The sequence below is a fragment of the Sinohyriopsis cumingii genome, chromosome 6 (genome assembly GCF_028554795.1).
Source record: "Sinohyriopsis cumingii isolate HCF-2022 chromosome 6, ASM2855479v2, whole genome shotgun sequence".
NCBI classification, from domain to species: Eukaryota; Metazoa; Mollusca; class Bivalvia; order Unionida; family Unionidae; genus Sinohyriopsis; species Sinohyriopsis cumingii.
Window position 1 is genome coordinate 64,683,505 of NC_142966.1, and position 16,277 is coordinate 64,699,781.

At 34.5% G+C, this 16,277-nt stretch overlaps 1 protein-coding gene across 2 annotated transcripts in view; it reads right to left on the minus strand.

Annotated features, from left to right (window-relative positions):
- LOC149797098 (tumor susceptibility gene 101 protein-like) overlaps positions 1 to 16,277 on the minus strand; it is a 52,208-nt gene that overhangs the window by 19,617 nt on the left and 16,314 nt on the right. Inside the window, exons 6-8 of one of the 2 annotated variants that reach the window (XM_089961770.1) lie at positions 10,012 to 10,239; positions 4,127 to 4,251; positions 484 to 576 (exon numbers count right to left, since the gene is read on the minus strand). In XM_089961770.1, coding sequence (XP_089817896.1) covers positions 484 to 576; positions 4,127 to 4,251; positions 10,012 to 10,239 — 446 coding nt within the window. Of the gene's footprint in view, positions 1 to 483; positions 577 to 4,126; positions 4,255 to 10,011; positions 10,240 to 16,277 lie in introns of both variants that reach the window. The other variant, XM_089961769.1, reaches the window with a different exon arrangement.

The window sequence follows — 16,277 nt, forward strand, 5'->3', positions numbered from 1 at the left end:
CACATCAACATGACCATTCATTCTGAAGTAGCAGCAACAAAAGCTTAAAGATGGCTGCTGTGATGGTCCTATTATGCGTCCGAGAGGCACCATTTTCAGTTCAGACCAATGAGACCATGGGCTGAATGTGTTCACTTTGCTTTGTGGCAATACTCTTAGTAATTTGGGAGACTTAGTGATGACAAATTTGTACTAACTCATGAAAGACTATCACAAAAGCTCCTCTGATATACGACTAGTTGAGCTAAAAAAATAGTGACAATTCATCTTTTTACATACTGTAAAATACAAGTAGTACAAAATACACAAAATTTTAGAAGTTCAGACTAGTCTGTCAACAGGAAACTGCAAATTTAAAAATTGACAACAAAAGCTGACCAAACTAAAATTTAGTATGGTGGAAGTCATGGCTATGCATAAAAAAACATTGGATGCCATCATATCTGATTTTACGATTACTAAAGTAATGTAATATAAAGTTACCTTTTCCTTCTCTAAGTCCCTGATCATCCTGTCAAGTTTTTCTTTCCCTTGCATTAGGTCTGCCTGGGTTTTGTATAGTACATCCATTTCAGCCTGTAAGGGAATAGACAGGACAACATTAGAAGACCGAAGCAAATCCACATAATGATATAGCTTATTTCAGTTATCTCTACCTCCTCCATCACCCAAAATATTCTAATTAGGAAGTTTGTAGCTGTGGAGAAATATTATACATTTAGCCCTTTCAGAAAGCGACAGTGAAAATAAACACTGTAAAACAGTATCACCTCATACTGTTTAACGTTCCACTGTAAAAAAGCTAAAATATTATTCAACAAGAGTATTTTGAGTGATACATTATATGCCCACTCCAAAAATCAATAGACTTCTTCCTTACTCTAAGTGCAAGACATCCTCAAAGTTTGAGACAGGTCTGTGACGTAAAAGTGATGTTATTGTATGGTAACCATTATTCTTTTTCTTCAGTCAGTGACCTTTTGATGCCCAAATGAAAAGCCTTCCTCCTTACCCTAAATACAAGCCATCCACATAGAATAACTGTACTGTATGGAATTTATTTCTTTATTCAAAGTCACAGGTCTTGATCTTTGATGCTTTCACTAAAAATTCAATAGGGTTTTTCCTTTGCTCATGTGCAAATGATCCAAAAAATTCAGAAGCCATGGATTATGTTGAATTCCAGCTCTTGTATGGAAACTTGTTTCTTCTGACAGTCAGCATAATGATGAGTGGTGACCTTTTACACCCAAAATCAACAGCGTTCTTCTTTTCCCAAGTACAAGCCATCCACAAATTTGGTAAATGTAGATGGTGCAGAACTCAAGTTATTGTGCAGAAATATTTTTTGTTTCCAGTCACTGTGACCTTGACCTTTGAAACTGAAACTGATAGGCTTCTTCCTTACCCCAAGTATGAGTTATCTACACAGTCTGGTAACTACAGACATTGGAAAACTTTAATTCTTTTTAAAACAGAAACTGGCTTCCTTCTTTCAGTCACAGTTGCCTTGGCCTATGATCTTTTGGGTCATACACTAATACTCTTCTTCTGAACTCTAAGTGTAATCCATCCTCAGTGTTTGGTAACTGTAGATGGTGGATAATGAAAGTTATTCTGCAGAAACCACAAAGACACCAGACAGATGAACAGACAACGTCCTAACATAAAACCTTCTGCTTTATGGCAGACATACACAAAAGAGTTAAATACCGCTTTTCGGGGAATTTCACTTCATTTTACATCCAACAAATATACCTACTGCTATGCACTATCACTTCCATTCTTTCTCCAAACCTCAAGATCCACTCTAACAGATAGACCGCGATTCTACAAAGCACTGTGCACATCTACATTCTAGTCATATGCCAAAGTTTGAAATTTCTGTTTTAAATTGAGTGGAAGTAGCTGCGTACTTACATTCACATACATGAACATTCAGAAAGGCAAGGTAACATATTGTTCAAAAGGTAATACCATAAGTAGAGTCCACATTCACAATTTAAACTTATAAATGATGTGAATTCATTATCACTAATACCTACAAGAAAAACACATTTGAAAAAAATATTTTTTCAATTAATTCTGCATTTCATCTGAGATAGAATATTAATCTGAAAGAAGCAAATTTGTTAAACTTGCCACCCCACCAACCCCCTTCATCTACACATTCCTGTTAAGTCACCAAACAAAATTGTACAGTGATGAAAGTGACTTTACAGTATGGCTGTTGACTTTCTGGGTAGGCATGGAAAGCAATCATGTTTCATTGCTCTTCCCCAAATTACAATAGGGAAAGCATGGAAAAGTATTAAAAAAATATCAGTAACTTTGATTTTTAAGATAAAATCTTTACTGTGTTATGTGAGATGCCATTAAATTGAGAAACTTAAGTGTACCATAGTTTATTCCTGTACCCCAAAGAGGTGTAAGGTTATAAGCAAGTACTGACTTGTGTCCTTAACCTTGAAGAAAGTACTGCAAATGAAGCAGACCACATATTCTAGCATGCTATAATAAGTAAACCAAGTCTCATCAACTTAACTTGGCCAGCTCTGATGCTTATACAACAGAGAGGAAAATGTGATGGAAAACTTAAAGTACTAACCCCAATAAAAGTTATGCTCTAGGTAGGTTGTATCAACCATTCATTTTTAAACTCTTAAATGCAATTATATCATTAAACAGAGCAGTCTTTTTTGCTTTATTTCTCACTTTGACATTCAATGGCAACATCTCTGCACATGGCAAAGTCTGCCATAAACTGTAGTCAAAGCAATGTAAGTTATTATCAGGTGTTAAGGCTCCAGACTTTTTTATATATCTTATAGTGCATCTTAACCAATGTGACTAATGCAGGACTTTCCCTTAAATTTTAGAACAGGTCGTTATTCATGAAAAACAGGTGGCTATGCAGACAGGCCAGTTAGCTACAGGAGTCCAGAGGCATGCTCCGCTGAAAATTTGGAAATCAAGGATGCAAACACTGGTTCAATTGCAGGTGTTTCTGCAGTATTTTCCCCCTGAAAAATGACTTTCTAGAGATGACATCTAGTAACAGTTAGCAAAACTGACAGTGAAATTCACTGTCTACTGGCTGTTAGGGAAAGTGCTGTGGAATATTGGTAAAATTTAGAATTAATGTCATTAGGAGAGACATACACTTCCTAATCTGTCAAATAGTTGGTTGTCAGAGAAAACAAATTATCAGAAATAATATTACAAACAAAATCTGTGCCCAATATCATGTCGTATATTTTTCCTTGGCAAACATTGTTATTCCAAATTTATTTATCACAGGTCTAATTAAAGATCATGATCATACATGTTTTGAGATGCATCTGGGCTGTATTCTTAAGTGTTTTGTACTTTTAAAGGCAGAAGAATGTTATGTACTACTGAATGTCATTTTATGGTTTGGAATTTTCAACATGATGCACACATGAGTGGATATAATGGCCATTGCACTTTTCTTATTCTCTGTAAGCCATGTTTTAGCTCAGTGGAAAATAAACCTTTATCTCTTTAAAATAAAACTTTAGTTAATATTGTCAAGGCAACATTTCTAAATAAAGGTAACAAATATTTGGTGAGCAAAATTGAAAGTAAATTAAATGCATATCTTGGCTCTGTGCCAAGCCTCTCCATATGATGTTTAAGTAAATCAAATTTTGCATGATTACTGACAACCACTTATCTCCATCCTTATGACTTGAAAGAACAGAATGCTATGTAATGCTACAAAACTGGCACAACATGCTTTCTTACTGAAGCCAACCCATGTTTCTTATGATGAGCTGATTTAAACTGGCTGTCATTAATGAACTGGTAGAGTAATACACTGTTAAATATCAAATGGACGAATGACTTTAGATGCAAGGCTCTTCAAAATTTGCTCTCTGCAGAGCAATACAGTAACTGTAAAGTTATTTTCTTTCACATATTTATGATATACACATCCAATTGATAAGCCATCCAATTTGAGGGTGAAAATGAAATGAAACGATCTATTTTGAATGAAAAATGGAAAGAATTATATGTCATATCAAAAGTAATGAATTTCTTCTGGGAAATAATCTTGTGAAATAAGCAATCAAAAGAAATTTCCAAATGTGTATAATCAAACCTGTGCTTGTGCAAAAGTCTCTCTCAATCTTCTCTTGATTTTGTCTTCCACTGCAGACAAGAGGGATATCTTCAAGTGTTCTTCAGTGACAGTCTGATTGCCACTGAAGCTTGGCCGAATGGCTGCTGCTGGAATTAAATACAAGAAAAGTTTGAGGATTGGTGAGTGATCTGAACACAAAACAACATACACCTATCTCACATCTTATGCCTAATCCCATGATGGAAATGATATACAATGAGACCCTGCTATAACATGCATCCGCTAAAGCGAATTCGGATATAATGCAGTTGTGGCATGGCTAAAGAAATTTCATATATCCAGTCGCACATGAATTTTTTTTTTTCCTTCCTAGTACGTGAAATATTGTACAAAAAATGTATTATTTTGGGGAAGAGATCGTGTATGACTTCGAATATAATATGATCATGGTGTGGTTCCTGAAATTTTAAATACATGTACAAGTATTTTTATCAAACCCAGAAAAATATTTTTTTAAAAGTATGTGAAATAGTGTATAAAAAAATGTATCATCATTTTGGGGAAGAGATTGTGTATGAATTTGATAATACGATCGTGGCATGGTTCCTGAAATTTTAAATACATGTACATTTATTTTTCTCGTACCAAGAAAAATATTTTTTTATTAAAGTATGTGAAATAGTGTGTAAAATGTTTTTTTATCATTTGGGGGAAGAGTTCACGTATGAATTTGAATATAATACGATTGTGGCTTCTAAAATTTAACAGTATCATCACGTTTTTGAAGTGTTATGCCAAAATAAACATTATCAGAAATGTTACTTATTACTGATCCATGAGTAAAGCCAGTAAGTTGTCTTTGTGATTGTCTTCAATTAATTCTGTATACAATCGTTGCTCAAACAATAGCCGACATGTGTTTCTTCTTTAACTGCATACACAACCAAGCATCAGACAATGCGGTAATTGATAAAAGATTCTCACAATTTAATAAAGATCAAAAAATCTAAATCCGCCAACATGTTGCCTGGGCTTGGTGGTATTATTAGACACCATCAGTTGGCCAGTAAATAATGTCCACTTTATTAGCTAGAAATTGAAGGGGTATGAAATTATACAATGTGTTCAGCTTAAAAAAAACTTTATAAAAGTATTTTTCACACGTTTCTTTCAATATTCACAAAATCTGAAGTAAAAGTTACATGCACGATAAAAGCACGTTTTTTAATTTTTCTTCAAACAAATAGACATACAAGTGTTAATTATTGGGAATTTACAATGAATAAAGGTACACAGAAAAGCATATGAGAAAATTTAGCAGTAAGAATCTTGTACAGACACTGTTCATTGACCCTGGAACGTAATGAACCATACATATGCTTTGTCTTTCTTAACCTAATTTTGCTGTTAATTTTTCCCATTGAATTCAGACACATAATGGTCTGACAAAATTACTGAATAGTTTAAATATGTATGCAAGTTTTGCAATAGAATTACATGTATTATGGATTAACTGCATGACATGATGGTACAATATCAGACAGTAAGTAAACGGTGTTAATACTCTGTTCATGCTATCTATTAGACTTTGAATTCAGACATAATGATCTGTGACAAAATTACTGAATACTTTAAATATGTGTGCAATTTTTCAATGGAATTACATGAATTATGGATGAATTGCATGGCACGATAGTAAATGGTGTTGATACCCTATTCATGATATATATTAGACATGAATAAACATAGATGTGCCAATGTGTTGTTCTCTAAAAAGGTAAAATGCTGTATATCCCCGCATTAATGCGACCCCGCTATTAATGCAATCCAATTTTTAAACCAAAATTATTGCATTATAGAGGGGTTCCACTGTAGTACACTTTCAAATGAAAACAACTGTGAGACTTTTTACCCTCAGCTACAGGTCAAAAAGGGCAATAACTCTTGCAAAAATCATTAAAGCACATTTATTAGTCACTATGCACATATGCATTTTATGACTACAATACACATAAGCTATCTGTAACTGTCAGACTAATTGTAGACATCAGATATTGCCATACATCACATTCATCTGTAAATTAGAAAGGGCAATAACTCTTACAAAAACAGGAGAGTACAGTGACTGGTTGGTAACCATAAATTGATGAGTACAGTCTGATATGAAGTGTAGATTATACTGAACCAAAATGCACAAAATAATGCAGGAAATAGCTATGATGTTAAACCATAGCACTGTATTACCTTAGTCATTTCAAAGGTCTGTGGGGGCCTCGAGTAGCCGAGTGGTCTAAAGCGCTCTCCGTTATGGATCACTGCCATCTCACCTCTGTCTGCATGGGTCTGAGTCTTGGATTTGGCCAATGTTGGTATGTGAGAAAGCTTGCCAGTAGCTTCTCATGGGTCAGTGGTTCTTTACGTGGTTTTCCTGGGTTCTTCCTCAACCACTAATACTGGCCGTCGTGTATAGCCTATCGTTTGCTGAAAAATGGCGCTAAACACCACCACCACAACAACAACAATCAAAGGTTTGTACTGTTTGCTGACCTGTTGTGAAAAGTTGAATAATGCAGATAAATCCAGAGAGAGAGATGTTCTCACCCTGCTTTCACTATAACATGATGGGTAGTTTTAAATTGTTTTTTGGATATTTTTCCCTTCATAGTTGAATTCTGACCCTGAAAACTGGTCCCCATTCACAGACTTGTTATAAGTGACCACCTGTCTTGAGTGACTCCATTTTGTTGGCAGAATGGCTAGTCTCTCAAGACAGGTTTTACTGCATATCTTACTTTCTTTTTAAAATATTAATTGAAAAAATTAAATGCACATATACCACAAAGTAAAAAAAAAACATTTTTAATTTTACATCAACTAAAATTATTAGGATATATTTGAATTTTTTAAAATTTATATTGCAACCCTATATCCCAGCACATGCTCATAAACTTTTTGATCATTTTCACTATATCTTGGTTCAGTACATATGGCCTTCAAAAGTACATTATATATCAGTCTGACTGGTGTTTTATTTATCCTCCTCTCCCTCACTGACATACATGTATATATATATGTATTTGTCAAATTTTCACTGACTCCACTGACTGTTACAATTTACCAAAGTAGCATAGCATGACTGACCTTAATTTGATAATTACTGATTATAGATAGGCATGATATGTACTGATCAAATGGACCTTTGTTTCAACAACTTATTCAAACTTTAAAACAAATATATGTGTGTGTGTGTGTGTGTGATTTGAATTTTTAATGTAGCTTTAAAAAGTTCAGTCATATAATTGCTACAATGTCTGCAGTGTGGCAGTTAATAGTGGTGTCTAGCACTGGAGCATCATGCCACAGACAAGTAGCATCAAGTCACACCCAGTCACATTAACCAGAAACCAGGCTGACCAGTCCTAACACTAACCTCTTAATGCTGAGCTCAAAGTGAGGGAGTGGCTTGTACCATTTTTATAAATCTTTGGTATGAGTGTGTGTGTGTGTGTGTGATTTGGATTTTTAACATAGCTTTAACAATTTTTCAATCATATTGCTATGATATCTGCAGTGTGGCAGTTTAAAGTGATGTCTAACACTGGGGCACCATGCCACAGACATGTAGCATGATGTCCCCCCCAGTCACATTATCCTGACACCGGGTCGACCAGTCCTAACACTAACCTCTTAATGCTGTGCACCAAGCGAGGCAGCTGTTACTACCATTTTTGTAAGTCTTTGGTATGACTCAGCCGGGGATTGAACCCACGACCTCCCACATCCAAGGCGGACGCTGTAACTATTAGGTCACCGGAGCGGTCTCTTTGGTATGACTTGGCTGGGGTTTGAACTTGCAAGCTCCCTCATCCAAGGTCGCTGCTCTAACTACTTAGTCCACTGGAGTCATCCAAAGCAATATCATTACTTCCTTAACTCAGGACAAGTTGCTCTCTAAAAGAATCTGGTGATGTGATCTTACATACATGAATAACATTTAAATACATTCAAAATCTCCAGTCACAAATGTTTTACTTTACATTACATCCTGATGTCAGGAAGTGATAATATATAAGCATCTTACCCTAAATAACATGGCAGTCTTATGGCAAAAAGAAAATTAACATGTAGATACTTCAGACTGCACCAAGACACATTTAAACCTATATATTTTGTGGAATGGCACCTTATGACTTACACCACTGCCTCGATAACTCGCGAAATTGCTTAACCTTTAATAAGTCATATGATTTGTTACATTTTCTTTCCAAATGACATTCTTAATACACTACAATTAACGATATTAAAGGAAATTTTGATCAATGAAAATGTCACGCCTAGTGGGGGCAGTACTTTATTAAATAAATACTAATGACAAGTTTTTTTATCAATTTAAATTTTTGTTCTAGTGCTATATTTTAGTTCCTTTTAAGTATAATCATCATAAATGCAACGTATCCTCTTGTAATTAAACATGAAATGTTCCATGTACTGTAACAACTATGTCCACAAGCATTTCTCTGATAACCTAATTAAGTGTACACTGTGTTTTCATATCGGACTAACAGAAGCATGTTATATTGTTGTTCTAAATAAAAAGTGGGACTCCTTTTCTATTCTCATGTTAATTATGTCTTTTGAATTGAATAAAGGATGTCGAATAAAAAAAAGTTAAAAGGCATGCAAATCCTACATGTTAAAGAACCAGCAGCTTTGATCGTATGTCGGATAACTCATTTCAGTTGATCAATCGAACACTGTTATAAATGTTATTGTGTATGTAACCTAATTAAACAACCTTAAATTAACTGATTCATTTATAATTGTGATTAAAGACAGCAAGGCAATCAAGCAAAATGAGTACTTCGTAAAATAAAGAGCTTTGTTTCACAGATATGGACTATAGCGGGGAAAAAAAGTTACAGAGAATTCTTGAATTCGCACATAGATATATCCTCAAGGATGATAGGAAGTTTGACTGTTACTTGCAATGAAATCATGACATCAATATTTTAATAATTAAACAATACAAAAATTGAGTTGATGATTGTCTCATGAAATAAATGTTGCGTGCTTTTGATAAAAAGGAATCTTGTTTGGTAGTGTATCAACAGTTAGTCTGGATTCCCTGCTTCGTAGTCTCGCTGTTTCGCAAAATACTATTATACATCACCCTGAGAACCAGACTAGTCAACAAAACAAAAAACCATGACGTAATATACGAATGTTTTCATGTACCGTGTTGGTTTTTGAAACCAGATGGAATTATGTTATTGATCTTTCATATGTTTGATATTTTGAAAATAAATTTAATTTATAGTGAATAACTAATATCTTCATCAGAAAAAGGACTTTACTGACAATTATTCTCAATGCAATTATAAAACAAGGTTTTAGTCATTAAACAGCCCAGTTTCCCCAACTCCATGGTTCTCTAGATGTCTAGTGGATTTTTTTTTTGTCCTTCTGTAACTCGCACCCTTGTTTATAGTGCGATCTGTGTTTTTGGACTCCAATATGCATGAATTATCGAGGGAGATTTTTCTGTACATAGATAAACATATATAGTGATGTGATTTACAGCCTTTAGAACTAAAAACAGCAGTCAATTTCATGAATAAAAATGATAACTGATTATCCAACACCTATTTTCTTTAAAATTGTTACATACATACATACATTAGCTTGTGACACAGAATTGTTGCTGCTAACTGAATCATGCTTAAGCTTACAACAGTTTTCAAGAGTCATTGGAAATATAATCTAAAATTGTTTAAATGGAATCTGTAGTGTTGAAATTTATAATTATCACAGAGCTATTATGGAAAAAAGAAATGTCTCACATAGTGTTATATGAAAAGGCAACTGAAAACTTAAATTACAAAAAAAGTTAAAAGTAATCTTACCTGTTAAAGGTTGTTGAGGATAGTTCATAGAGGCTGGTGTTGATGAAGGATATGATGGATATGGTGGGTTACTGCTGGGATATGTGCTCGGTGGATATCCACCAAATCCAGAATAGTTCTGTTGTGGGTAGCTTGGGTACTGTGGGTAAGCAGTTCCAGGGCCACTCTGGTTAGGGTATGATGGATATGAAGGTGGAGTCTGCCCTGGCATGGGCATTGAAAATTGACCTGTACAAAAGCAAGTGAACATTTTATCCATCTAATACTCAATCATTATTTACAATAGTAGGGAAACTTTAAAATGCGGTTCAATTTTTTTTACCATTAGGCCACCAGAGCAGTCGCATATATTGATGCATTCCACAGATTTCCACAAGGCATAACTTTTACAAGTTTTGACTTGACTGCAAAACAAGGCCTGCAATTTCTCACTTGTCCAACAACCACTTAATAGCCAAATGCAACAGGAGATGGGCAAGAAATCTGTAAAATGTATTCTTTGAAATATCTCCAGCATATACAAGTATTCGCTGTTATGATTCTCTGTGGTATGAAAACAATTGTTACAAGTTTTATACTTATGCAATAGCAGACTATTTGATGCTAGATCAGCATCATCTGTGAGAACATGAAAGGTCGTCATGTCAATATGCTTTATTTGTGTGTGTGTGTGTGATCTGGAGTTTTAATGCAGGTATAAAAAAAATTCAGTCACATCGCTATGATGTCAGCAGTGTGGCAGTTCACAGTAATGTCTAGCACTGGGGCATCATGCCTTAGACATGTAGCATCATGTCCCACCCAGTAACATTATCCTGACACCTGACCAACCAGTCCTAAAACAAACTTCTTAATGCTGGCGAGGTAGCTTTTAGTACCATTTTAAAAAGTCTTTCGTATGACATGGTCGGGCTTCGAACCCTCAACCTCATGCATCTGAAGTGGATGTTCTAACCACTAGGCCAAGGAAGGAGTGCACGCATGTATTGATGTACTCCACAGATTTTAACAAGGCTTAACTTTCACAATTTCCTACTTGACTGCAAAAGTTGCAAAAATAAGGCCTGCAATCTCTCACCTGTCCAATAACCAGTGAATAGCCAAATGCAACAGGAGATGACCAAGAAATCTGGGTCTGTAGAATGCATTCTGTTGAAATATCTCAAACATATACAAGTATACCCTGTTATGATTCCCTGTGTTATGAAAATTACAAATTGTTTTTATATCTTCATCCATATTTGACCTCACATCAGCAGCCTTTGCCCAATATTGAAAGACCCCTGCACCAGCATATGTTGTGTCAATGTTTGGCAAATTCTGCTGGGTAATTTATCTTTTCTTCAGATAAAGCTGCAAATGTTTTAGTACTTTTGGTAATGGCAAGTATATTTTATGGCGGAACAGTATCTTTTGTTAAATCTAAAAGGTGTACAAGTTTGGACACTTTCTGTCAAATTTCATCAAGTAGTATTAAATGATAATTTAGAGGGTGTTATTTTAAAGTCATTATATACTTTAGTAACAGCAGACATATTTAATGGCAGATTGGCATCATCCGAATAAACGTGAAAGATCTTCATGAAAGCATGCTTTATTTTAGTAATAGAAGTCGTGTCTGATAGGTGTTTGGAATCATATGTACAAATCTGAAATGTATTGATGCCAGGATGTTGTAAAATTTGATCATAATTTAGTCCAACAATCAGTGAGTAGATGTCATTTAAAAAAAATTTCATTTTTAATAATGAAGCTATATTTGATGGCAGAGCAGCAGCATTTGCATAAGTTTAAAAGGTCATCATACAAAAATGATTTCTGTCAGATTTGATCAGATTGTATCTAGTCATAAGAAGCTGTTAAAAGACTGTTCTGGTTTTAGTAATGGTGGCTATATTTTAATATGGATTGGCATTTTTGGTATAAATCTGAAAGGTCTTCATATGAGCATGCTTTCAGTCAAATTTTGTCACAGTCCATTTAAGAACATTCTTATTTTCAGTAATGGCAGCCATATTGGATGGAAGATCAGTATCATATGTATAAAACCCTTTATGACAGGATTGCCAACTTTGAGTGAAACTGGCCAGAAGACTGAGAAGAAGCTGAAAATAACAATTATTGATGGGCACTGGACAGAAGCTGGACACTGGATGACACATGAAGAGATGGAGGATCATACAATCTCATTTGGCCTAAGAACCAGATAACTAATAAAAATCGCATGCAAATAATGGATTTTACTCATAAATCTTGAACTTACTTCTGACACTATGACATTACTTACTCAAACAAGTCAGCCCTAAAAGTCTTTTTAAAAATCAAATCATGATGGGTTGAACAGTTAAACAACACATTCACAAACAACAAGCCATCATTTGCCATATTCTTTTCTTTTAAAACAGTATTGCCAAATTGATGCAAGGCAAAATTAAGTTAATTATCAATTATCAATGTATTTTCAAGCAAAAGCTTTGCAAGAAAACATCTCACATCCAAATATTTGTGTCAATGGCTGGCAAAGGCCAAAAAGTTGCACTGTTTTCTATGCATACTTTTATTCAATCTTTAAATATTTGCAAAAGGAAACTTTCTAATCAATTATATTTCCCAGAAAATACCTACTTGATCACAATATATCTGAGATTACTCTGTTACCTCCTAATCCTGTCAACCATGCCTATACAAAGGGAGGTAACTCTTACATATCAACGCCCCTGTTCCTGCTAGGTAGCCATCACTATCCCTCATGTTACCAGTTTAAGCCTGAATGAATCCTATAAAACTGGATGCTCACATTTGTACTGAAAGGATGCAATACTCATATTGTGAGGTTAGTACGATTAAAAATGATGTGCTTATACATGTGCAAAGCCAATCCTTGTTGGAATATGTCCAACATCAGATCCAGGTAAGTATAAAAAATAAATGTACATTTGTTATATCGCTTTCTGTAATTATAGCATGTAATATATGGAATGCTCTTTTTATGCTCAGATTATACTTTTTTCCAGTTATATCAGTAATATGGGGGTTAGCATGTATGACCCTACAACAAAGTAGTTAAGGTTCACCTTTAATACAGTTTCTCTTGATAGGGTATGCGGGTAATCGATTGTTAGGATCAATGAGAACCCAGTAGAAGTTTCCTAAAATTCTGACAGCTTTAGTCATTAAACAACTAATTACAATATGCAATGTCCCCAGCACCATGTGGCTGTTTAGTTGTTACAGTATTTACATTCTGCATGTACTTAAACTGGCCTATATTTTGGGCTGCCTAAGTACCTGATACAACAAATGCAAACTTTTTAATGCAGCTATCAAGGAAAAGAAGCTAGTCACAGGGAAATGAAAACCTGTCACCAAGTTTTGTATTAATTAAACATAAGTAAAGGTGAAATTTTTTAAAATAATCACAAATTCCCGAATATAGTAATACATATAAAGTTTATCCTGCATAAAACAAAACTTGAACGACACAATAAATCTGTTCCAATCACCAATAAATTTGGAAAGTTTGGTGACAACATCTTTTGATGAAGGGTGCATTGTTTTTTTTATATAAAAGATTGTAGCTGGTTTGTTCTGATGAAAGGTGCATGTACTATATAAGTCACAGCTGAAACAAACTTCCACTGAAACCAAGCAAGTACCCATTTATTAAGGTGATGGTAGGATTAAAGCCTTACAACAACATCAAAGACCTGTAAAGCAGAGTCAGAACTGGCAGCTTGGTACATAAACGATAAGAAAACAAAGAATTTATTTATGGTGGGAGCAATGGCTTCTTTTGACATGTACAGTTATTTTTTATCTTGACATCAACATAAGCTGGAAAAATTTGGTAATAATAATAAATCATAGGAATGGGACTTTGTATTTTAACTGACAAAGGTGGCTTGCGACATAAGAGATGTCAATATAAGCAGGTTGAACTGTATCATTATTTCCATGGTTGTTAACAGATTATTTAGGCAGGAATCTGTTGCCACATCATCATCCAGGGGATTGTCCCAGAGATGCTGCCATATTTTATCTAAATGGGGATCTTCCCCATGTCAATAATGCAAGGGGGAGTTGAAAGAGAAAAAAAAGTTCAATATTTACCTTACACTTTAAAATCCATGATTCTCTTTTGCTGCACCATTGTTAGGGTTTTAATCAAAATCTTAAATGATTTTCCACTAGCTGTATAAGCATTAATCTGTTGATTGTTTATGAGCTCAATCTGTTCTGTGCTGATAAGCCCCTCTCAGTCTACTATATTAAGTGGCACATGTATTGCTAGCTTAGCCACATTTTTTTTACGGTTGTTATGTACAATTTTCCACAGCTAATGGTTAGTATCTTTAAGATTTTTCACTAACATAAACTCTGCCAAAGTTTTACTTCCTTGAATCAATGCTTTGCTGGCAACTATGCTAGGCTTCTTATCTATTCAATAATGCTGACTGGAGTGTCCATCAATGTCATAGACTGCTTGGTCAGACATAGGTATTTTGATCAAATATATACATGTAACCTTAATTTTTAATTTTTTTTAAGATTCTTATTTAATTTACATTAAGCTATAAAGTGCCATATAGTTTTGTAGTAAAGGATCACTTGGTGCTGAACTGTTCAAGAAAAGAAATGAAAATTGCAATAAATTTTTTAAATTGCCCATATTTTTAATTAGGCACATTATTCTCCATTTCTACATTTAATTTGGAATACTACTGTTGACCAATATGCCATCTGTTTTTGTCATTTCAGCACATCTGATGTGAATTCCTCATCACTTTCAGGCTCAAAATCACTCATTGTTGCTTCCAGTAACATTTTCCAAGCTCCAATGCTCTGATTGTTTCATTATTATATGCTCATTTTCTTTTCATTCACGTGCATAAAGGAACTACCTTATATTGTAAACAAACAATGGACGCAGATGCCAGCACTTTTGATTTGTAAACAAATCATGTACACTCGTGTAGTAGGCGCTTCACGTTGTGGTTGTTTAAATTTGTTTCTGAATGAACTAAAGCAGAAGTTTCATGGACTGCCACATACCAGCTGCTTTGGCACATTCCATGTTAACTTTGTTTATACAATGTTCAGATCTAGGTTAGCTACTGTATACAACAGGCACAACAAAGGGTCCTTACAAATGACAAGTCATATACTGTCTTCTTTAGCTGGTGATAAAAATGGCAAAAAATATACTTGTACCTGAATTTCCTCAAAATATACTTTCTTAGTTCTGCAAATCCGAATTACATGAGCCATGTCATGAGTTCTCAAGCTTGATTACACATTTTGAAACTGTACTTAATTTCAGTAAGTGCAATTGCATCCTCCTTACTGCACTCAAAATGAAATAAACATTAAATTCCATAGCATCTTTTTGATAATCGCAATTGAAAGACTTCATATTTTCCCCACATTATGATTTCAAACATTCAATGACAGAAACAGAAACACAGTTGCTGATGTAAACATGCTTCTCTCTCGCTTCTTCAATCCCATGTATTTCATGTGGAATAGTCACATATAAATCCAGTCCATAATCATGAAATTTCGTAGAATAAAACAAATACCAAAATCTATTTATTCCAGATCGAATGGAAAAGTTGTTGCAATGAGCATTCATTGACATTATGACTCCAAATTTCAATTTTAACTAGACACGCCATTTTCTTTCAAAAGTTATGTCGAGCGTGTGACTAAGTTCAAATTTATCTGGCCGGAGTTATGTGCGCAATAATAATGTTGCTGTTGTGTAATAATGAATATGCGCTTGTGTATTTAGTTTGGAATGCAGCATACATTCAGTTACTTTGTTTCGTGTAGTGTATTTTGTTCATGTAATTAAACATTAAGTAGAACTAAAAAGTTTAGTTTATAATAAAAAAGTTACTGCATTTTAATGGGAAAATATGAACTAATTTTGTTGGATGGATATACTTCACCCTCAAGGTCATGCAGTATTTCCATTCGAAAAACTTGTTCATATTTTCCCTTACAAATGCAGTAACCTATAAATACTTTCAAAATCATTCCAATCATCAGCCAGTATTTGTTGAACGGAATCATCTGAAGATGAACCATTCTGGGAGTCAGTCATCTGGGATTTTCTAGGTAGCCGATGATTTAAACCAGCATTTGTAAAACTTCTTCAAGGACTGCAATGTTAAAACTATGAAAAAATGCCTGTTCCAGGGCCCAATGTCATACCTCATGACAAGAACTACAAAACTGCTACTGATGACATGACCAATGTAATG